Below are 21,123 nucleotides of genomic sequence, written 5' to 3'. Positions count from 1 at the left end.
CTCGCGTCGCAGCGGGTCTCGCTAAAGTGACCAACGGAGAGAGAAGTAGAGCGACAAGGAGTTCTCTCGAGGAAATGGCTCGGCCAGGACTGTGTTCGCCAACGGCAGCCAAGTCAGCGATGAATGCAGTTGGCTTCGTCACCGCCGCCGAGTCCGACATTCGAAGACCTCAAGTCTTGGCATGTGGCACAATTCGATTGTGAATCTTGGTCACGTGAGCAGCAATTCACCGTGCCAGAGAAATACCTTGGCATGTTTACATCACCCAACTAGTGAGTCAGCTAGAGATTTAACTAGTCTAGTTACGGTTAGTCACCGGAAGAACTAGCAATCCAAGTCCTCCTCTTGGTTGCAGCTTCTCTTCTCCTTTCAGGACAACAAGTTCAGCATATCAAGGGCAGTGTGATGAAGAAGCCTCAGGCTGGACTGTGATGCCTACAGGTCCGAAGCCTCAAAACTACATACTCCATTTATCCACTTCAACAAATGGTACCTATATATTTAGGTAGGGATGCGTCCCATTGGAACACGATCCGGGAGTACCACCCTGATCAACCACCGAATCAAGAAGACATCTCGCCCCATGATGAGATTGCTGAGATCAAGCAACCTCCCCCCGCGCTATAAACGACTTCAACTCCATCTCCTGGCCAAACAACGTCACCTTGAACGGTCGCTCGATGACCACAAACTCAAAGTTCCTACCCATGCCGGCACCGTGGAAGTATCTGCGCATATCCTCTTCGGTGAAGCCGTGCTTGTTGATGGTCTGTAGGACGTTTCTCGCCGGCTCGGGGAGGTCTGTACCTAGCAGCAATTCGGGTCTCTCGTCTGAGAAAACCCGGTCGAGGACCACGCAGACACCCCCCGGTCGTAGTGTCTTGGAGAGGCGACGTAGCAGTCCCTCGGGGTCGGCAACGTGGTGGAGCGCCGCACAGACGACAGCGATGTCGAAATCACAGAGGACCGGGTCTCTGGGCTGCGGTTCCGCGAGTAAGTCGCACTGAAAGGCGTGGGCTTTGGCATGGGCATGGCCATCCAATCCTTCAGCCCATTTATTGTACTCGGCCACCATGTTTGCAGAGAGGTCAACCCCTACTGCTTCTGTGACGTAGGGAATCAAGGCCTATTACGAACAGGCACCAGACCAGAGTGCGACTTCGTGTCAGTGCTTGCTTTCCAAGTCCTCTGCATGACTCGTGATCACCGACAGCCAGATCGGGGTCGAAGACATCTGTACACACATACCTTTGACACCGTCCCCGAGCCACAGGCATAGTCCAGCAACTTCACTGGATCTTTCCCATCTGTTGAATTGCTGTCGGACCCCAACTTGGCCGAGATCCACAATCTCCTCTCCTTCAACTCCTCAATGACGGCCTGTATGAACGGCGCCCAGGTATCCTGGTGACTCGAGGCGACTTGACTAGAAAGCTCGAGACTTGGTCAAAAACGTCGCATTGACATCCGGTAAGTTCACCGAGATACGGGTGGGGGTCATACTCAAAGTGCTCGCGGTTGCGAGTCGTGATATCGGCCATTTCTTTCTATCTCTGAGAACTACCAGGAAGTATTGCAAATGCGTGCTCCTCCAAACAGTTGATTCCACTCCTTTTCTTTTTGTTGGACACAGTGAACTCGGATATGGGCCAGGCGGAGCTTATAGATATAGATATAGATATACACAGATGGGAAATGGTTAACTTGCCTACCCCAGAACGGAAATACTCCCGCTAATGGAGGAAAGGTGAGTGAGGACCTTGACCCCGTCCAATGACGGAGTAGGTATTTACCCCTTGGTTCTCCATCTCAATGGCGCAAAAGTCTCCGAGTGTCCATATACACCCATAACCCGGATTTGCAGCAGACAGGTTGTGAAAGCGTTGGCAGGTCTTGACGGGTGACGGAGACTTTCGAGACGGAGACTTTTTGGAAAACGTCCAGCATCTTCGATCTTGATGATCGGAAGACAGCCGCTGAGAAAGGCAGGGTGAGTGAGTGGCCGGTCGGAATCGTATCCAGCTCGTCACGGACGACAGACAGCCAGCCAGCCAGCCAGACAGACAGACAGAAATGCTCCGAAGGATGGACTAGTACAAATAACAAACCTCCAAGTTAGCGGCCACAAACACCGACCTGGACATATACCTACATATATATCCATACACCAACCTAGTACAACGGTTGAGAACACACTGTGCAAAGAGCTGCCTTCATCGTCGACGACGACACAACCTTGCCTTGACATTTGATATAAAAGACCTGTCACTCATTACACCCTAACAAAGGTCCTCTATTATTTTTACTGCCGCATTGATTTTATGATTCGTCACTTCTACACCAACCCGCTGCAGTCGCGGCGCCTTTATAGATATCCACGATATCCACCAAACCATCATGATTCCTCAACCAGAGAGAGAGAGCGGGAGCAACTACAAATGTCCGGCCAACCCAGCCAACGCTCCAAACGCCGCTCTCGGGTCGCCCTTGAACCTCTTCTCGGCGACCTGCCAATTGACCACGTCCCAGATCTTATTGAGGTATTCTTTCTTGTTGTTGAAGTATTGCAGGTAATACGCGTGCTCCCACATGTCGACGCCCAGCACGATTCCCTTGCCACCTTTCGGTAAATCCTGGTCCTTGCTCGTGGTCAACTCGAGGGTCTTTGTCTGCGGATCCTGCACCAGCCACTGCCACCCGGAGCCCTGGATCGCGAGCGCAGAGGACTCAAAGGCCGCTTTGAAGGCGTCGACGCTGCCCCATCTCTTGGTGATGGCGTCGCTGAGCGTGGGGGCCACGGCAGTCGCGGAGAGGTTGTTGAGGCCGCTCGACGCCGGCGCGAGTGACTCCCAGAAGAGGGTGTGGTTGATGTGTCCGCCGGCGTTGAAGTTGATGGCCGCTTGGAGCTCGAGTTGCTTCACGAGGTTATTGGCCGCCGCTGCCTCCGCTTGTGCACCAAGCGCCGCATTCAGGTTGGTAATGTATGCCCTGTGGTGCCGGTTATAGTGCAGGTCCATGATCTGGCCTGATATCGCAGGTTCTAATGCCTGTGGACGGACGCGAGGTTGGTCAGCTCACCGTTCCGCCGGCCCATAACAGTCTCTGACTTAGCTGGCCATGTACGTGCCAGGCCGAAAAATATCCCATCCGGTTACTTACATCGAGGCTGTACTGGAGTTGAGGTAGCTCGTAAGTCACAGGCATCTTGCTCAAATAGTGGCTAAAATCACTGTTCGTAAATGGCGTCGGGGTGGGATGCTTTTGAGAGATCTGTATGTTCCCTAGTAGCAGCCAGCCGACAGTCAGAGGAAGCGACAAACAAAGTGGGAGGTCCAACGATATAAATGGTAGATGATCCCATTGCTGTCCATGGCACCATCGGCGAAGGATCTTAATCCCAATGCAGGAGGTCGAAACTTGCTCAACCTGCTCATGGGAACCAATCTGAGCACGTTCTGGCACACTGCTCCGTGTAAGCAACTGAGGACCTTAAGATCCGCGATCCCCCTCCCAAAGAACCCGGCACCGGATCACATCCAGGCTGTAGAACAATGGTCTCTCTGTAAATATGCTGGGTTTGTGTTCAGAAGCAGTCCTTTGTAGCGGTCGACCGAGCCTCTGCGACCGAATATTATAGCGAGGCCATGTGTCACCAGGTCAATCCCCGGCATGCCCCTGCGGGTGATCTCGTTGCCATTCTACACCGGATCCAAGACGACAATCGAAACAGGACTGTTGGCAATGCGTGTTGGTGCCGGTTGCTGCTCAGCAAATCGTGTGGGAGCGAGATAGTGGGAGAATTGAGGTGCGAGGAACCAACTCAGCCCGACAAGTTTCAAGGTCAGAAGCTCCATGTGACTATTTGGTATGGCACTCGGCTCTGTCTCCTGCTCTCCTGCGCTTCTGTTCTTCTGATATCGTGCCAGGACGTATGCGAACGAGCACATCCATGTGGCGCCTGCTCGAAAGCAACGACTTCCCAACCCTGTCTTTGCACGCTTTCCGCTGGTGACCGGCGCTGGTCCTACCATTGTCAGTCGCGCTTCTCGTGATACTGATGGCCGTGATGAGTCTGGTCACCGAGATTTTGATCTTACAGTCGACGAACGAGGCATTGTGGGAAGAGAAGTCGACGTTACCAATGAGCAGGGCCAAGTGCTAGGAAGAGGCATAATCGGTTGGAATTGACATGGAACAACAGCACCGACAACATATTTGTTCTGTTGAAGCGCTTGTAACCATACATTGGATGGTCGTCGATTGCTATGCGCTCTTTTTGGTCTCGCTGGCGTCACCATCAGTCTTTTTCGATAGAATATCGACGTGATGCTCTCGCTTGACTTTTAGATCATCTCAACACCACTTGATTTCCTGGGCAACCACACACGTGCATCCACGGTGATGGTGATCAGTGAGAGGATGGGATACTGCGACAGGGTAAGCAAGGGAGAATACCGGGCTGATTGACAATTGTGACAATTATGATGCAGAATAGGAATGCCATATCGGAGTACCGAAGATATATATATATCCTATATAACATAGATAAGGAGGAACCCAACCTCTACGGAGCCATAGCAAGGCTGACCCATCAACCATACAAACACCCCAGGGTGGCAAGGCAAGTAATATGTATAAGTTGTATTTATCAATGTCATCCTTGAGCCAACAATCAATCCGCTGGTTCAATAGTGCCACTTCCATTGGGCATCTGGCTTACAATACCAAGTGCCTCCCTCGTATACTCACGGCCATCTCATCGCATGGCAACTGGACATAATATACAGACACACCGGGCGCTTGTCAGGATAGATGGATTTGTGATTATTTTACAACTATGCAGTTTGTGCGGATAATATGTCTGGAAGTTCCACCTCAACCTCTATACATCCAAAAAACTGAGGTTTCTGCCAGTCTCGCGCTTTATACCATTACCCAGATTAACTTTTTTCCCCAAATCCCGCCAGAATGCTGATATATAAACTTGCCGTCTCAGAATTCCAAATACTGCAGTCGCCCTCATCCTTTCGTAAGAACGCCCCCAGGGGACACGAGAAAATGTCAAAAATGCCGGTTCGTCACGAGGCGTTGGCGTATAACTCCGACAGTGTATTCTGTCCTTTTCGGAGTGCCCAGGTCTTTTGTTTCTTATCTTTCTTCATCTTCATCTCAGCCCAGCCTTGCTCGTCGTCTTCATCGTCCTGGTTTGCCAGAGGGGATCGCCGACCGAGAGTGTTCACCGAAGGCTTCGCAGCGTGCGTCGACGGTCGCTGCCCTGGGTCCATTGAAGACCAGGGTCGCACAGTGGACGATGTAAATGTCGACGCGCGATGATGCGTGGACATCACTTCGGGCTCTGGGGCCGTGGATACAGGCCGGTATCTCGAAGCTAGGCCGATGTTGCTACGCTCAGACGGTGCGATCGAGGGAGCATAGTTACCATTGACATTGATGGACGGCAACATCGGTGGCTTGGTGTTCCAAGGCGCCATGCTTGGATTCAGAGTACTCATGGTCCGTTGATTCAGCTGAGGTGGCGTGCCATTCTGCATCGCCAATGATTGAGGTCTTGCAAACGCAGGGTTCGGTACACCAGGAGGGGGCACGTTTGGCCCAACCATCATGTTTGACATTTGTTGCATCCATTGCATCTGCATCTGCATCATTTGCGTCATCTGTTGGGACATTTGGATTTGCGCTTGATCACCAGGAGTCAGCATAGGTGGCATCCCTGGCATCATCCCCGGCATCCCCGGCATCCCCGGCATCCCTGGCATGGCCGGTGCTCCCATGGGTGGATAAGCCATCGAGGATAGAGCCCCGGTCGTCTGAGATCGTACCATGCCAGGAGGGGGTCCGCCCATGGGAGGTAAGTCGTAGTTGCCAGCAGGGTTCGGGCTTCCTCGTCGAGCAGCTCGAGCGCGTTCTTCGCCAGCGATAACTCCGACAAGCCCAGCAGGGTGAATGGGATGGGCTGTTGCAGGTCCCGCTCCCTGTGGCGGGGCTTGAGGGTGAAGCGCCAGGGCTTCACGGTTCGAAGGGTTCACCAGGCTGGCTCCATAGTAAGGGTCCGGGGGTAGTTGTCGAGCAAAGACTGGCAAATTACCGCCTTTAGGAGCTTGACTGACCACAGACGGAGCCCCTTGGTTCTGGCTGACACTTCGCAAATTGGAGTTGGAAGGAGAATTTGCAAGTCGTGTGGGAGGCCTATTTCTGTTCGGGAAACCGTGGGCCGCAAGAATACCAAGTGGCACATCCTCATCTTCGTCCTCCTCCTCTCCGCTACTTTTACCAGACTGTTTCGAGTCCAAGGTCATCCGTGACAAGCGGTTGAGATCCGTTGCCGAGTTGTTGTCACCCGGTCGCAGCATGCCGAGGCTGCTCATTGATCGAGTGGGCGGTGCTTCGCCTGTTACCTTCATCATCTGTTGCCGGTACACAGCCAGGTGGGCTTCTTGTTTTCGACGCTGCTTAGTTGCTTGTCGGCTGCGTTCAATCTCGTCATCATCGTCTTCAGCACTGTCACTCGCCTCAGAAGCACTGTCGTCAGACAGAGCACCAAGCCGTCGGTCCATCTCCTTTTGTTCCTTGTACCGTTCCCACTGAGCAGGCGTCATGACTTTATTCATGGCAACCGACTTGACCGGAACCGACTTGGTTTCCTGATACATGTCGGCAAGCTGCGCATCCGCTGCAATATTCGGATCAAACGAGGCGCTATGTGTCGAACTCGGGGACAATCCCGCCATGTTGTCCCGAACAGGGCTTGTCAAGGCAGTACTGCTGTCCGCAGACCTGGTGTGTAGCAACTGAGAGGGACGTAATTCCTCCTCATGTGCAACGGATGTCGAACCTCCCAACCCTCTCGCAGTAATTGTTGTATCTGACATCGAGCCGAATCTTCCAGGGCGGGAGCCAGCGTCTCCAGCTTTCATCGGGCTTCCCTGCGTAATAGTCTTGGACGGACTAGGGGACCGTATCAAATGATCATTGGAATCCTGTGACGCCCATGAATAAGGAGAGGATTCAACGACTTGCGAGCGATCCGTGGAGATAGGCTTCGGAGGAGGTGCTCGATTGACACGAAGTGGACTATTGCCTGGATAAGAGGTCGGAGGATATTGTGTGGGAGCAGGAGAGATCGAAACCTTTGAAACATCAGCATGGAATATTGTCAAAACGTTCGGAGCTTTCTCCTACCTCTTGGTGTATAAGCCGGCCTGGGGGCGCGTCAGGGCTAGACCCGATATGGTCAAACATGTTTCCGAACTCATCCAATTCGGAATTCTCCAACGATAAGTCGGTATCAAACAGTCTGGGAGGCGTGGCCGTGCTTGCACTACTTGACGTGACCGCCCTGTTTCTGGTCATGTCCTTCAAAGACGGTAAAGCACCGCCTGGTGAGGTGGGCGATCCTCGACTGCCTTTCACGAGCCCAAAGGAAAATGTCCTAGTGGGACTGCGAAGGAAGCCAGGCCTCGTCGAAACAGGCGGCGGCGCGGGGATGTCGTTGAACGGTCTTGACCCAGCACCTCCTTGGACATTCTTGTCCGACCTTGTGTCAACGGAAGAGGGATTTGTCGACGAAGTACTGAGGCGGGCGGATGATGCGGCACTGTCGTTAGGCGCGGTTGAGTGGGATCGTTCAGTACCACCACTTCCCCTAGACATTCTTGTCAGTCCTTTACCCTTCATATAGTCGACCATGGTTGTGTTCGCGTACCGGTTACTTGCATCAGGGCGGCCCACCCCAAATAAATCTACCTCCTCGTGGTCGCGTCGATCTTTCGGTGGTGGCAATGGTGCTCCTCCTATAGATGCCATCTTCAAATGTCTGCCACCATCAAATGATTTTCCGCTACTCTGTGGCCTTTCCAAAACTCGGAAGGAGGAAGCCTCCCCAGGCGGGTTGCGCACCTCGTCCAAGGCATGGCCTGAAGATTTCCGTCGTTGAAACCCCTTGGGAAGCTTGATTGGCATGAAGGTGGTTTCGGCGGAACGCGACGGTACCCGAATGGGGGGGACTGTTCAAGGACAAGGTGTCTGACAAGAAGCTTCGAGATATTCGGTCCGCGGCCAGGAGGCAAAGAGGTTTAGCTGTGCAAGACTAGGGACGAAAACATGGAAAGCAGTCCGACAGTGAACGGTAACCTGCATACAGAATGAGGTCAGCAACCAATACCCGGTTGGCCTTGAAGGAGAGAATCAATGGATGCCCTACAACGATGTTTTGTTTTAGGACCTTTTCCCAATTTGCTCTCGTCAGCAAACGGCGACCAGAAGGGACCGATGCCAAAAGTCTGAACTGGTCTGCTGTCACGGGGATAATGATGCTTGTGGCTGGACCAAGTGTTATGTCAGATGGACGAAGTGATATGTTTATTTTTGTACTTGTATAAGCGAAAGAATGCCCGCAGGGGGTGGTTGTGGTTGTGGTAGGGGGAACCGAGGAAATTGAACGGGCGAGGCGTCAACAAAACTCTAGAAGAAGAGCGACGAAAACAGCGATTGAGATATCCAAAAACTGGAGGAGATGGACAGATGCGAAGGATGCAAATGGCGTACTGTTCTGAATGAGAGTGAAGAAATGTGAAAAGGATTGAATCATGGACAGAACAACAAGCGAGCGGCCAGGTTTGGAGAGGCGCAGGCGCAGGTGCATTGGTTACTGCAGAATGCAGGTTCAGACGCAGGTGGTAGGTGGTATTAGTGGGCGTGGGTGGATGGAATGGGCATTTAGCGGGTGCAGGGCACCTGGCCAGCTGGGAGCGAGGGACACAGGTTCAGGCTATTACGAGGACTAGTTTTACTGGGCACCGCCGAGAAACAAGGGAGGCTCAGGTACCCAAGGGGGGTGGGTGATCCAAGTCCTAAAAAACAAGTTGAGGCCAGTAAGACACGGCGGGGGAGACGCGAGGGCCAGGGGACACCGAGGTGGGCCAGCCACCGTTTATTTGGATCGCGCCTTTGGCACCATCGGACACCTGGGCAGCCTTTTCACCGGGCGGCCCATTAGAATTTAGGTGCTACTGGTGCCTATGGCGCCCATTTGCACTCCACCGGTGCCACTCTTTACCCAAAACCTCCCCAACAATAATAATGACAACCGTCAACAGCGTGTGGGTAGATTGACATACAGAACTGCTGCTCGTGAGGCCCGTCATGCATAGCCCACACCTGTCCTTACTTGTACAGGCCGTACACGCCTACCCAGATGAGATGAGGATCTCGTATCGATTGATATTTCATCGAATGATGAATTTGTTGATTGATCTCCCTTACTCAAAAAGTCCAATCCTCCTTGCTCGCTGCCCCCATCTTATTGTTATTGCCTCCTCCATCTCCAAATCCACTCCTGTGTCACTGCCACTCGCAATTTTTCATCTGCGGCGTCTTCCACTAAACTCTGTCTATCCTCAGACCTCCGGATCTCTGTGTGATGTGGCTAGGCCTCTAGCCTCTATTGTTGCATGCAACACCACCTCGACCTGCCACTTTTGTGCGCTTTCGGCCTTTTCATCTCCGCCTCTCCGAGATCTTCGACATGCACGTGTTGCTTCTTTCCACGGTGATAGCCAATGCCCTCGGTCCATGTTGGCCGCCCAGGTCATTTCGCACGCAAAGTGCTCGGGGTACACGTAAAACGCCCAGTTGCGGCTTGGTGTGCTAACCTTTGTCCGCTTTTAAAAAGTCCGCTAGGTTCCTGGAATTCCTCGCGTCTTTCGGCGTCCTTTAGCGCCAGCCTCTTCTGTGGTTTGCCCTTTCACCGCACGGTGTACCAACCAATAACGAGGAGAAACCTTGTTGTCGGATAATAATGTACCAAAAGGAAGAGGTCAAGGTCCTACCGAGCGAGACGGAGTGTAGTCCAAAGCCAGGCGACTCAGAGTCGAGGCGTCATCCTGGTCTGTCCGTCTGCGGCTTGCAGTAGCTTGACCACCTCCGCAAAGGCTTGACAATAATGTTGACGGGCCACCTTCTCGAGAGCTTTGTTAACGTCAAACCCCAGGGAATTGGCCGGTGACAACCTTCTCTTGTGGCTCGTGGTGGGGACATTGCCCCTGGACACATGTTCAAGGCTGGCCGTCACTACGGTTGATCTGGACAGCTTTGTCCTCACCTGCGCTGAGAATGCCAACCTCGTGGTGCCAACACACCCCAAAGACTTTGACACCGTCACCACCCGCAGGATTGGCAGCACCATTCAGGCTCGCTCTTGGCAATATATACAGACTCTGTCCGACAGCACCCTCTTTCTCCTGCTTGGTGCTCCGGACATCCCAAACTCTACATGTCCCATCATGGCTGCCACTGACAATGGTATAGTCGTTGGTAGGATCTCGGGCCAGGCTGACAACTGAATTTTTATGGCCTTTTAGGGTCATGGCCGTGACTGAGGTGGCGGACGTCCGTGGGTCCACCAGCTTAACCACGCGGCTTACTGAACCGGCCGCAATAAGGTGAAGAGAAGGCATATGATCAATGCAGAGCAATGCACTTGATGTAGTCCGAGTGTCAACCAGCGAGGAAGTGACCAAATCCCAGGTACGGACTGTTTGGTCCCAGGATGTTGAATAACCCACTGTGGGATCATGGAGGTCGAACATCGCTCCAGAGACTGGGCCTGTGTGCTGCTGCATCAGCGCAAGCGGCCCACGCTGCGACACTGACACCTCGCTGTTCAATTTCCTCCTCTTGCCATCCTTGGTCCTTGCCTTCGGGACTAGAGCCTCGGGTGCTGCAGGTGCATCTGATTTTCGGGTAGACCAGATCCCAACAGAGTGGTCAGAAGAGGCGGAGAGTATGCGGGAAGAGCCAGCATGGGCGCAAACCGAATCTACCGAGGATTTGTGCCCATAGAGCTCGATCTGGGGCGAGAGGCTGACCGCAGACGCGTTCTCGTCCTCTGTGTATTTCCACAATCTTAAGGTGCGGTCAAAACTCCCCGAGACTGCTTGAGTTGGGGATATGAATTTGGCAGTCTTGACGAAGGATCCGTGACCGCCATGGCTCATACCGGGAGATGTTGCGAGAATCTGAGAGGAGGAATTCCATACTCTTAACAGCCCGTCATAGCTCGCAGTGAGGATTCTCGGAGAGGTGGTGGACACGACGTCAACATCACTGACCCAATCGTCGTGTTCAAAGGACGCCACATATTGGGGGGGAATGCGTGCTCGCACATATTCGATCGAGACTGTGGTCTCTGCGGAGATGCCGTTGCTTGTGAGGTATTCGTCCAAGGTACTTCGAAGATAGGTACCATTGATGATAAATTCCAGGGGAATCGTTTTCTCGGTTTCGAGGAGGTTGTTGACGAGGGTAGAGAGTGTAAGACGGCGGAAAGACGTGGGAACAAGGATGGGAGCTAGGTCCTGAACAGCGAGATCTGTGTCTCGAGTGGTTAGTCTCACCCGAACTTGCGCTTGACTTCCTGAGGCACCGGCGGTGCCGGCGCCTGGTGATGCAGCCATAGTTGAAGCGTTTCGCTATCTGCTCTGGGATGGCGGCGCCAATCTGGCTGCTGGTGATCTGGCGAACTCAAAGGGACGTTTCGTGAAGTCTGGTAATGGAGAAATCAATTTTGCTCCAGCAATGTTTTGCGCAGTGAAAAAATTTCCGGCGGTGCATAGAGACCAAAACTAGCAATTGGGCACGTGCGGGGATACTTGCTCACACCGTTTGATGGATATCCTTCGCCGCTTTTGTAAACAGAGAAGGGACCTACAGTAAATACTCATGTGATTCTTCAAGCGCCAGTAGCTCCTTTGATGATCTCATCATTACCTAGGAGCGGAGGATGAGCTAGAAGTTCTCCAGTATCCAGATAATGTTAATCCTAATATTAGGCTCCTGGGAGAGTACGAGGTACATGCTATATTGGCTAGAGACCAGAGTTCTTGTATACATTAAAAGCGGCGACAATAGTCCCCAATCCGTAGTACCACCTAAACCGCAGCGAATGTGCTGGCCACAACTCTACAGATGACACTTCGCGACTGCTCCTGCCAGCAACATTACGTGCAGAGACATGTCTAATGAACCAGACGCGGCGACATCTTTGTGCGATGCCATAGTCAATGGCAGTATTCCGCAGTCAGAACAACTCCTCACTTCTGACCTTTCCTCTACAATCGTCTCGGCACTTCTTGCGCAGATTTCCCAAACACGGCATGAGATCAGTGAAGAGATCAGAGAAATAAGCAGGGATGGAGCTGGCTCAGTGGATCAATGGATTCTCCAGGCGAAGAAGGTTCAGGAGGACATCGTCCGATGCAAACTCGAGTCGAGACGAATTGTCGAGGAGCACCAGCAACTCCAGGCCCTGAGCGACCGCGCAACAGACTATCAACATAAGGTTGAACTTCTCGACACAGAGATCAACTTCACCGAGACCCTGGGACGGGAGCTGGAGGATATATCACTGACAACGGGATCATTGAGGGAAATCGAGGAGCTTTTAGCCAGGGATGACCCTTGTCGGGCTGCCTCAAAGTTGCGTGACCTGGACAAAAGACTTCCAAGCAATTTCAGGTCCAGGACGACAACCATTTTTCGAGATCTTAGAGACGAACTGCGCCTCAAAGCTCGTATGCAGCTGGACACCAAGCTCAATGCTCAGATTTCCGTTCGAAGGGAGCCGCGGAAAGCAAGCCTCGAGATAGTCCCCGTCGAGCCCGAATCCGACTCAGCGAACTCCGACGACATTCTTCGAGCTCTTAGCGAATTAGGTGATATACAAGACTCTGTCGAACCTCTAACGGACAAGCTTCGAGCACTCCTCGTCCAGCCTCTTCGACGCACGGCCCGATCGAAGCTTGCGACTTACCAGGTGGAGCAACATTCCTTGACAATCGAGTTAAGCCCAACTCTCCCGTCTATAGACTTGGTTCTCGACTTCGTGCTTGACCTTCTTAATTTTCTACAAACTTCTCTCCCGACAACCATACAGATGGCTGTGGTCAGCGCAATCCTTGAGCACCTGATGAGTGTCCTGGTGTCGGACTGGCTCATCGCCGAGCTCCCGGTAGACCTTGCAATGCTGGATAGTCTCGATAAACTGCAACAGAGAGTGACTGTAATCATGGACAAGCTGAAATCACTACAGTGGACAGGGCAAACTCAGCTCCAAGACTGGATGGATGATATCCAGCGTACATGGCTAAACAAGCGCAAGGCAGCCACACTGGATGCTGTGCGGGAAGCATTTGCATCTGCAAAAGGCCATCTCAGGCAGGTTGAGCGGGTCGAGAGACAGGTCATATCAACAGCCACCAAAGAAGCTAAGGCAGTGGCTGATGAGCCCAATGAATGGGACGCTAGTTGGGACGAAGATCCCAAGGACAAATCCTCGACAGAGGAAGCCCCCAAAGCAGGCGAGAATGATGAGGATGATGACACGAGCGGCTGGGGTTTTGACGAGGAGGAGAATAGCGAAGACAAAGCAGACAAACAGAACGGCCATTCGGTGTCGCAGGACGAGGATGATGCAGGAGATGCCTGGGGCTGGGATGATGAGAGTCCTGCTGAGACGAGGTCGGAAGTGACAGATAAACATGCTCTCTCAGAAGCGAATGGAGCACGAGGACCTCAAGAGACCGAGCATGAGGTCACCTTGACGGAGGTCTACAGCATCAGCGAAATCCCCGACCATCTCATCGAAATCATAGGCAGGGATATCTCCGATGCTCAAGCATTCGAAGACACCCAACACCAGAGCCTGGACTCGTCGACAACATCAAAAGGACTCCTATCCTTGCCCACCCTCGCTCTGGCCATGTTTCGCGCCACCGCACCCAGTTATCATGGTGCATCACCAGCTCTGACCGATATCCACCGCTACAACGACTCCCTCTACATTACCGAGCGACTTCGCGACCTCACCCTCCCTGCAGGCATGCCGCACATCGAAGCCGACATCAAAGCCATGGAGAAGTTTGCCAAAATGGCGTACTCCAAAGAGATGGAAACGCAGCGGATCATCGTGTGGGACTTGTTGGACGGGGCACAAGGGTTCACGTCGTGCACGCAGTTCCCTTACTCACAGGAGATCGAGAACGCCATCTCCGCGGTCGTTGATCGCATTCGCACGCTGCACAAGGACTGGAAATCCATCCTCTCGACATCGGCATTGATGCAAAGCATTGGCTCGCTGGTGACGATGGTCATCAACAAAGTGATATCCTCAATCGAAGAGATGGACGACATCTCCGAACCTGAGTCCCGGAGACTCACCGCCTTCTGCCAGCAGATTGCTAGTCTGGAGGACCTCTTCCTCTCGACTCCTCCGTCGGCAACCACTGAAACTCCAGAGCAGCCTCACGAGCCAGTTCCCATGGTAGCTGTCTACGTCTCTAACTGGCTGCGCTTCCAATACCTGATCAACATCTTGGAGAGCTCGCTCGTCGATATCAAATACCTGTGGACCGAGGGAGAGCTGAGTCTGGAATTCAGTGCCGACGAAGTGGTCGATCTAATCAAGGCGCTCTTCGCCGAGAGCCCGCACCGGCGAAGCGCCGTCGCCGCCATCAAAGGTTCTCGGTCGTCCAGATGAGTCCGAGGTGCGGGGAGGACGTTTTTGCTGTGGAGGCCAAAGCTCACCTTTTGAATACACAATCTATACTTTGATAAGAGCGAGAGTGAGCTTGAGAAGGGTGAATGGGAATGGGAAAACTGCGAACGTTAATGCCAATCAGGAGAATCTCGTGGAATTCAATCCGGAGCGGGCTAGACAGCTGCTAGAGGCTACAGTGTAATATAATATACCGACCTTGACGTGATGTATACCAAGTACTGTTTTTTTTTGGTCATTGTTTTTCATGTTTCTTTTTATGACCATTTTCCCCTCTTACCGCGGATACGTGAGAAATAACAGCCGCAGCGCTTCGCCAAAGGTGTGATGTATTATATTTATTCATACATACACGACACTTGCACGTAGATTTAGATGCCCACTGTCCCAGATAGCCGTAAGATAGGTAGGTAGGTCAGTAGGTCAGTAGGCAGTAGCTAAGCAGGTACACATTATATATTCAATACATCGTTGAAAAACCCATTTTAAAATCCGGTGTTGATTCCATATATCATATATACATTAGCGCAGCTCGTCCGAGGCCCCGAAAGAAGAAAAAAGGAACAACGGGGGGAATGTGGCGCGCCTTTCAGCAGAGAAACTTGTATACTCTCTTCCACCGCGGCCATCTCTTGCGGTCGGCCCGCTCCTCCTGTACCAGCACGCGGACATTGAACTCCCTCTTGCCCGTGAAGAGGTCCATGTCCCTTGCTCGCAGAATGTCCGTCTTCATGTAGATCTTGTAGCCGATGTACATCAACACGACGACGGGGGCGGCCAGGTAGGCCTGGAAGAAATTCACGATGCGGTCGGAGATGGACATGTGCTGGTACCCGACGGGGGCGAAGCCGGTCCAGAACTGCGCGATCAGGACGAGGATGTTGAAGGTGAGGCCGACCCAGGACCCGACGATGCCCACGGGGGACCGGAATGCGAGTTCGTCCAGCGAATGGCCCTGTAGAGTCCAGGCGTGGCGGAAGCGGATGTGCGCGAGGCAGATGGAGCTCCAGGTGAAGATGGAGCTGAGGCCCGAGAGCGCGAGCATCCAATTGAACGCGTCCTGCTGCTTCTGTGTCGCCGCCAGGTATGCCAGCAGTCCCAGCACCGAGGCGACGATGATAGCATACAAGGGACGACCCTTGCGGTCAATGTAGGCGAGAAAGGCGGGTGCCTGACATTGTTCTGCCAGAGCAGCAAGGGTGCGCGAGGATCCGTAAATTGAAGAATTCCCGACGGAGAGAACCGAGATCATAATGACAACATTCATGACGGACGGGAGGACTTCGATGCCGGCGTTCTGGATCGAGATGACGAATGGGGAGGCTCTGCGGCTTGGAGTTAGGAAAATGATATAGACCAGAAGATGCTAGAGAGGAGAACTGACTTTGCATCGGCACTGTTCTTGCCATTGAGCAGGCGAGGATCAGTGTATGGCACCAACGTGCCCACAAGAAGCAAGCTGACAACATAGAAGAGTGTAATACGCCAGAATACCTGTTGTTTCAAGTCAGATACCCACAGACGCGCGCACCGAGAGACTTACCTGTTTGATAGCAGTAGGTAACGCTTTCCTTGGGTTTTCAGTCTCTGCCGCAGCGAGACCAACCAGCTCGGTGCCGGCGAAAGCAAATGCTGCTGTCACAAAGGTGCTGCACAGGCCCTTGAAGCCGTTGTGGAACGCTCCTGGATGGTGCCATAGGCGGAAGCCCATGTAACTTGCGTCGGGATTTCCAAGACTGTCGACGCCGCCCATAACATTGATGAGGACTCCCAGAAGACTTGCAGCACGAGTCAGCTGTATGTCAACAAGATGGAGAAGGGAGAGCGTTTACATGTATCCGATCACGGCAGTGACCTTGACAATCGCAAATACAAACTCTGCTTCTCCATACCCTTTCACACCAAAGAAGTTGATCAGAACAATCAATACCAGAAATATTGAAACCCAAGCGGCATTCAGAGAAATATTTTGAACCTGCTCGTTTCCGTCAACCAAATATCGATCGCCGCCCGGCATGACCCATACCCAGTAATCCACAGTAATTGAAGCGCTCACGATCTCCAAGGGTAACACCGTCAACCAATTCAAAGCGTAGTTCCAGCCCATGGCGAAGCCCCAGGCAGGGTCCTGCAGAAAGAATAAAAACGTATCAGTTCTCCGAACAGAGGACGACGAGTGGGACTCTTGTATTCTTCTTACCAGGAATCTCGTAGAGTATGAAGCGAACGACCCGGCGACTGGGAACAGGACGGCCCTGTGAACAAGTCGTTAGCATCAGCAAGCCGTGGGAGAGTCAACGGGGGTCTTTACAGTTCTCCCAGCGCCTGTACTGTGCAGTACAACATGCACCCCGTCAAAGCAAATGACAGCAGCAACGAGGCAGGCCCGCCATATGCCAGCGCTTTCCCGCTGCCCACAAAAAGACCTGTGCCGATGCTCCCGCCTATTGCTATCATTTGTAGATGTCGTCCTTTCAACCGCCTCAACAGTGGCGACATTGCCGTCGCCTGCGCTGCCGCTTCAGCATCGTATCCCTTCCCGCCAGCTGCGCTGAACGATGCCGACCGAGTGACACTTGCGTGGGGATCTCGCCGGAAGGACTCGGTGAGCCGGCGGGTGAATGGGCGTCGCACATTTCCCATGTCGGCCTCATATGCGGAAGGGTTTGACGACGATTCAGGACTCCATGTTTTTTTGTCCTCCATCTTGTGACTGTTCATGCCATCGGTCAGCGGGGAGGAGCCGGCCGGCTTAGAGTCGATTGTCAGGGTGGATAATGTGGACGCTGTTGCTTAGGTCCAAGTCAAAGCTTCAGCTCATGGCAATGGAAATCAATATGTAGAGTCTGGATATCATCGTCGGCAGTCACATAGAGTGTCTTGTGTCCTAAGTGAACCTCATTCGAAATCGGGAGCCAGGTGGTCTGCGCAGGAGCGCATGCTGTGCGCGGAATAAGTGGGCGGTGCTGGGAGTTGGATGTCACACCAGCCAATCGTCTGGGATCAAGAAGAAAGCCACAAGATAAGGCCTGTTGCTAAAGCGAGTGGGCTCAGAAACCCCACCTATAACGCTTATTGTAGATAAGAACCATGTTCTATACAGAAGATAGGAATCATAGAGTGTCTCGAAAATGCAACCAGCAATACAAGTACAGTGGCTATGTAGACTATGTGTGCAGGCAATTCTGCGCTATACAATATTAAGCATCACACAATCATAGCCATCCTTCCCATCATTACGTCGTGAACAGCTAGCAAATACAGCCAGCGGGAGAATATTTCGTCGGTTCATGAGGCGTTGTGGTCTCGTTTCCCGCAGCTCAAGCCAACAACATAGCTGCGAGGAGCCATGATTTTGTAGTCGGAATGTTCATTTGAGACAAGGACTGCCAATTTGACGGCAGGAGACATGACCTGGTCTTGGTGAGGATGTCCCATGTTGTACATCAAGTTGGATCTTTGCCGTCGTTGGGGTTACCTATACTTGACGACATGGACTCGTCTTCGTCTTGGGCCTGAGTATCTATAGATGATGGTTCGATGGCTGATACAGAATCCGGCTCTGATACATCTGGCTTTTTAGGCGTATGGCTTCCGTTCTCGTCGACTTTGACTTCTGCACCGGTCATGTTTTTCACGTCACGCGAGCTCAGCCCTCGGCGTAGAGCTAAGCGTTGTGCAGCCTCACGTTTCTGTTTGATTTCCAGTTCCTCCTCATGAGCCACTTGCTCTTCTTCTCGCCGAAGGTCCATCAAACTTGGGGGTTCAGGCTGCTCCTCGACCACGTCAGAGGATAGCGGCGCTAGATTCTTCTGAGAATCTGATCTGTGAGTGCTCTTGGCACTGGGACTTCTTAACGACTTCGATGAGACGGTGCGAGTTGAATTGCGAGACACCCCGGGTCGCTTGCCTCCCGATGTCTTTGTTTTGCCACTGCTCTGATCTTCAGCGACACCTTGGTTGGTCGTGCGTCGGCTGAGCATGACTGCGAACTCATCGTCAAGAGGCTGCGCATCTTCGTCCTCGTCGCTCATAATCAGGTCGCCCCGCGAACTCAGGGAATTTGTGGTTGACCTGGAAGCGGCAGTACCGCTTCGCTGGCGCCCATGCCCCTTTCGCCACGTACTGTCGTGTTCATCTGTCTCCTCTATCAATGGCTGGCTTTCAACGTCTCGCACTCGGGTGCCCCCTGGGTTTTCCTGCAAGTCTGCGGCTGACGGCTTATAGCGCAGTTTTCTGAAGCCAATTTTCCATGGAAGCCGCTCCAAAAACCCTAGGTATGACGAGCCTGGTATGATGGTGGGATCCTGATCAGCGTCGGGCTGTAGCCCAGAGGGTTTCCGTCGGCCTCGGGAACCATAGCTCATAGCCCTTTGTTTCCGTGGTTGGACGGACTGCGAGCCCCCACCGGCGAGCAAACTATCCAGCTCATCATTGCCCCAGGCCAAGGGACTATCACCAAGCGCCTCATCATCATCCCAAGCATTGTAAAAATCAAAGTTATATTCAGCTCTGCCACGCGACCGGCCTCTTCTTCGTCGGATACTATCATCTCTGTTCGGGAAACAAGGCGCAGTACACGCGCAGAGGCATGATTTCACGCTTTCAAGACAAGGGTCGACGTAACGTTGGGTGAATGTGTATATGTTCTCTTGAGCGGCTTGGTTGGCAGATTCGAAGTTGTGAGAGATATTGTGGAGGGTCTGGCGGAATTCGGGATTGTTCATCCTGACAGCTCAGGAGCGCCGACATTCACGGCGCAGGGAAGGGAGGCAGCGCAGTTGGGCGATGATTGGGCTTGAGAAACATGCGCTGTATCAATGCGTAATGACTTCACAATTGCCATGCTTGTTTCCACGAGCGTCGCATGACAAGACGTCCTATGTAAGGTAATTCAGGAACAGCAAAGACAGTTGTCAGTTTAATTGTCTGGGGACAGACTGGGGGTGGCGGGAAGACAACGGATGACGGGATAAGATATCCCGGAGAAGGTGAGTGGACCAGCTTGACCGCTCGCCGCTTGGCACAACCCACGTGCCCCATGCCTGGCTTGCTGGATCTCGGAGATACTATTTATCCGGAACATGCACTAGTGCGCCTCACTTTTCCCGCTCCACACCGTCCAGCTGATCAACTTCAACTTCTTCATCTTTCATCCTCCCAAATTTCAACCTTGACTGCTTCTTTACTGTATATCTAACGACAGAAGAGCTATGGTTCAATATATTCGCTTTCTGCGCACTCCACAAAGTGACGTGGGAAAAAAGGCTATCGACATCTCCGCAGTCGTAGCCGTCACTACAGACTTGGGTGATGCATTCTTTAGTGAGGACGTCGAACTGCTCGCAGATGTTGTCGAGGCCAACTCTCCCCATGGTGTCCTATACTCTCAGACTATTAAATGGCAGGCTTCAACGCGAGCTCTAAAGTTTGCCGTCCATTGTCCTGGCAAGTATCTTTCTAGACCTGTGCGCCTCCATGTGACTACCAAGGAAACCGAGACTGCCTCTCAAGCATTAGAAATCCCCAAAATCCTGGATGTTTGGAGTTGTGTCTTCCTTCTGTCTGATAAGCAGCGGACGGACCCAATCGTGGAGCGACGAATTGCTTTGTCAAATAGGAGCGTGGTGAGGATGTGGGAGGAAACCGGTGATAGCATTGCGCGGCATATCTGGTAAGAACCTCCTTTCCCCCAAGCCGATACCGCTAAAGGGTGAAGCAGGGATGCAAGTCTAGGTTTTCTTGTCTATTTCGCCCATGCACTGTCTACATCCCCCATCGATGGAATGTCACTGTTAGTGTCCCTGTTCAAGTCCAGCAAGGTAAGACGACTTAGAGTGCTGGAGCTTGGTGCGGGTTGCGGCATAGTAGGACTTGCTTTGGCACAGCTTGTCAAATGCGACCTTCTCCTTACCGACCTGGAGGACGCTCAGGAGATTTTGGCGAGCAATATCCGATGCGCTGCGCCCGTGGCAGGATCTACAGTTCGGTCGGAAGTGTTGGACTGGGCCTCGAGCCTTGATGATAGCTCCAATGCCAATTACGATCTCATTTTGGTTTCCGATTGCATCTACAACCCAGACAGCAGTCTGCACTTGGTAGAGACCTTGAGGCAACTGGCCACTCGTACACCCGAAACCGTCATACTGGTTGGATTCAAGCGACGACACACAGAGGATGATTTGTTCTTCGCACGGATGCGCACTGCAAACTTCGACATCCTCGAAACCCTCAAGATTCCGCTCCCCTATATTGACACCGACCAAGACGTGGATCGACCAACCGCCGAGTTCTTTACCTATAAGATGGGCACTCGGCCACAGAACGACTCCTAAGACCACACACCAGCGTTATCGAGAAATAGAGCACATGCTGCACATGCTGTCTCATATCTACCGGGTGTCCCCTCAATGGCGGTGAAATATCCCATCTCTCGGAACAACACCGGCGATCCGGGGGGAGTCACGTGCTCGTGGCCCTGAAAATCCCGCACAACGGATACGAAAAAAATCAATCAAGATGAAAATCAGCTGCGGGAAACGGGAACGGAG

The 21,123-nt window shown here is 52.7% G+C and overlaps 10 protein-coding genes across 10 annotated transcripts; 4 read left to right on the top strand and 6 right to left on the bottom strand.

Annotated features, from left to right (window-relative positions):
* Positions 1 to 601: 601 nt before the first annotated feature.
* AYO20_11046 (hypothetical protein) lies at positions 602 to 1,541 on the bottom strand (the record flags this gene model as incomplete). Its single annotated transcript, XM_022649299.1, has 3 exons — positions 602 to 1,126; positions 1,249 to 1,441; positions 1,504 to 1,541. The coding sequence occupies 3 exons, from the start codon at positions 1,539 to 1,541 to the stop codon at positions 602 to 604; spliced, it is 756 nt and encodes a 251-aa protein (XP_022494727.1).
* Positions 1,542 to 2,432: 891 nt separating this feature from the next.
* Positions 2,433 to 3,204, bottom strand: AYO20_11045 (hypothetical protein; the record flags this gene model as incomplete). The annotated part of the gene is made up of 3 exons (XM_022649298.1): positions 2,433 to 3,025; positions 3,079 to 3,106; positions 3,160 to 3,204. 3 exons carry the CDS (start codon positions 3,202 to 3,204, stop codon positions 2,433 to 2,435), a joined length of 666 nt encoding a protein of 221 aa, XP_022494726.1.
* Positions 3,205 to 3,369: 165 nt separating this feature from the next.
* AYO20_11044 (tRNA modification GTPase GTPBP3, mitochondrial) lies at positions 3,370 to 4,188 on the top strand (the record flags this gene model as incomplete). Its single annotated transcript, XM_022649297.1, has 3 exons — positions 3,370 to 3,543; positions 3,588 to 3,865; positions 3,927 to 4,188. The coding sequence occupies 3 exons, from the start codon at positions 3,370 to 3,372 to the stop codon at positions 4,186 to 4,188; spliced, it is 714 nt and encodes a 237-aa protein (XP_022494725.1).
* Positions 4,189 to 5,078: 890 nt separating this feature from the next.
* AYO20_11043 (hypothetical protein) lies at positions 5,079 to 6,749 on the bottom strand (the record flags this gene model as incomplete). Its single annotated transcript, XM_022649296.1, has 1 exon — positions 5,079 to 6,749. The coding sequence occupies one exon, from the start codon at positions 6,747 to 6,749 to the stop codon at positions 5,079 to 5,081; it is 1,671 nt and encodes a 556-aa protein (XP_022494724.1).
* Positions 6,750 to 7,258: 509 nt separating this feature from the next.
* Positions 7,259 to 7,954, top strand: AYO20_11042 (hypothetical protein; the record flags this gene model as incomplete). The annotated part of the gene is made up of 2 exons (XM_022649295.1): positions 7,259 to 7,648; positions 7,700 to 7,954. 2 exons carry the CDS (start codon positions 7,259 to 7,261, stop codon positions 7,952 to 7,954), a joined length of 645 nt encoding a protein of 214 aa, XP_022494723.1.
* A 2,119-nt stretch (positions 7,955 to 10,073) lies between these two features.
* On the bottom strand, positions 10,074 to 11,474 carry AYO20_11041 (hypothetical protein; the record flags this gene model as incomplete). Its single annotated transcript, XM_022649294.1, has 1 exon — positions 10,074 to 11,474. The coding sequence occupies one exon, from the start codon at positions 11,472 to 11,474 to the stop codon at positions 10,074 to 10,076; it is 1,401 nt and encodes a 466-aa protein (XP_022494722.1).
* Positions 11,475 to 12,031: 557 nt separating this feature from the next.
* AYO20_11040 (hypothetical protein) lies at positions 12,032 to 14,554 on the top strand (the record flags this gene model as incomplete). Its single annotated transcript, XM_022649293.1, has 1 exon — positions 12,032 to 14,554. One exon carries the CDS (start codon positions 12,032 to 12,034, stop codon positions 14,552 to 14,554), a length of 2,523 nt encoding a protein of 840 aa, XP_022494721.1.
* A 607-nt stretch (positions 14,555 to 15,161) lies between these two features.
* AYO20_11039 (hypothetical protein) lies at positions 15,162 to 17,278 on the bottom strand (the record flags this gene model as incomplete). Its single annotated transcript, XM_022649292.1, has 6 exons — positions 15,162 to 15,897; positions 15,957 to 16,066; positions 16,116 to 16,350; positions 16,405 to 16,700; positions 16,773 to 16,827; positions 16,884 to 17,278. The coding sequence occupies 6 exons, from the start codon at positions 17,276 to 17,278 to the stop codon at positions 15,162 to 15,164; spliced, it is 1,827 nt and encodes a 608-aa protein (XP_022494720.1).
* A 740-nt stretch (positions 17,279 to 18,018) lies between these two features.
* Positions 18,019 to 19,299, bottom strand: AYO20_11038 (hypothetical protein; the record flags this gene model as incomplete). The annotated part of the gene is made up of 1 exon (XM_022649291.1): positions 18,019 to 19,299. One exon carries the CDS (start codon positions 19,297 to 19,299, stop codon positions 18,019 to 18,021), a length of 1,281 nt encoding a protein of 426 aa, XP_022494719.1.
* A 486-nt stretch (positions 19,300 to 19,785) lies between these two features.
* AYO20_11037 (hypothetical protein) lies at positions 19,786 to 20,907 on the top strand (the record flags this gene model as incomplete). Its single annotated transcript, XM_022649290.1, has 3 exons — positions 19,786 to 20,246; positions 20,295 to 20,394; positions 20,461 to 20,907. The coding sequence occupies 3 exons, from the start codon at positions 19,786 to 19,788 to the stop codon at positions 20,905 to 20,907; spliced, it is 1,008 nt and encodes a 335-aa protein (XP_022494718.1).
* Between the last annotated feature and the right edge of the window lie 216 nt (positions 20,908 to 21,123).

Source organism: Fonsecaea nubica (assembly GCF_001646965.1).
Source record: "Fonsecaea nubica strain CBS 269.64 chromosome Unknown Scaff131, whole genome shotgun sequence".
NCBI classification, from domain to species: domain Eukaryota; kingdom Fungi; phylum Ascomycota; class Eurotiomycetes; order Chaetothyriales; family Herpotrichiellaceae; genus Fonsecaea; species Fonsecaea nubica.
The sequence above is the reverse complement of the archived record's forward strand: the minus strand, read 5'-3'. Positions and strand labels throughout refer to the sequence as shown.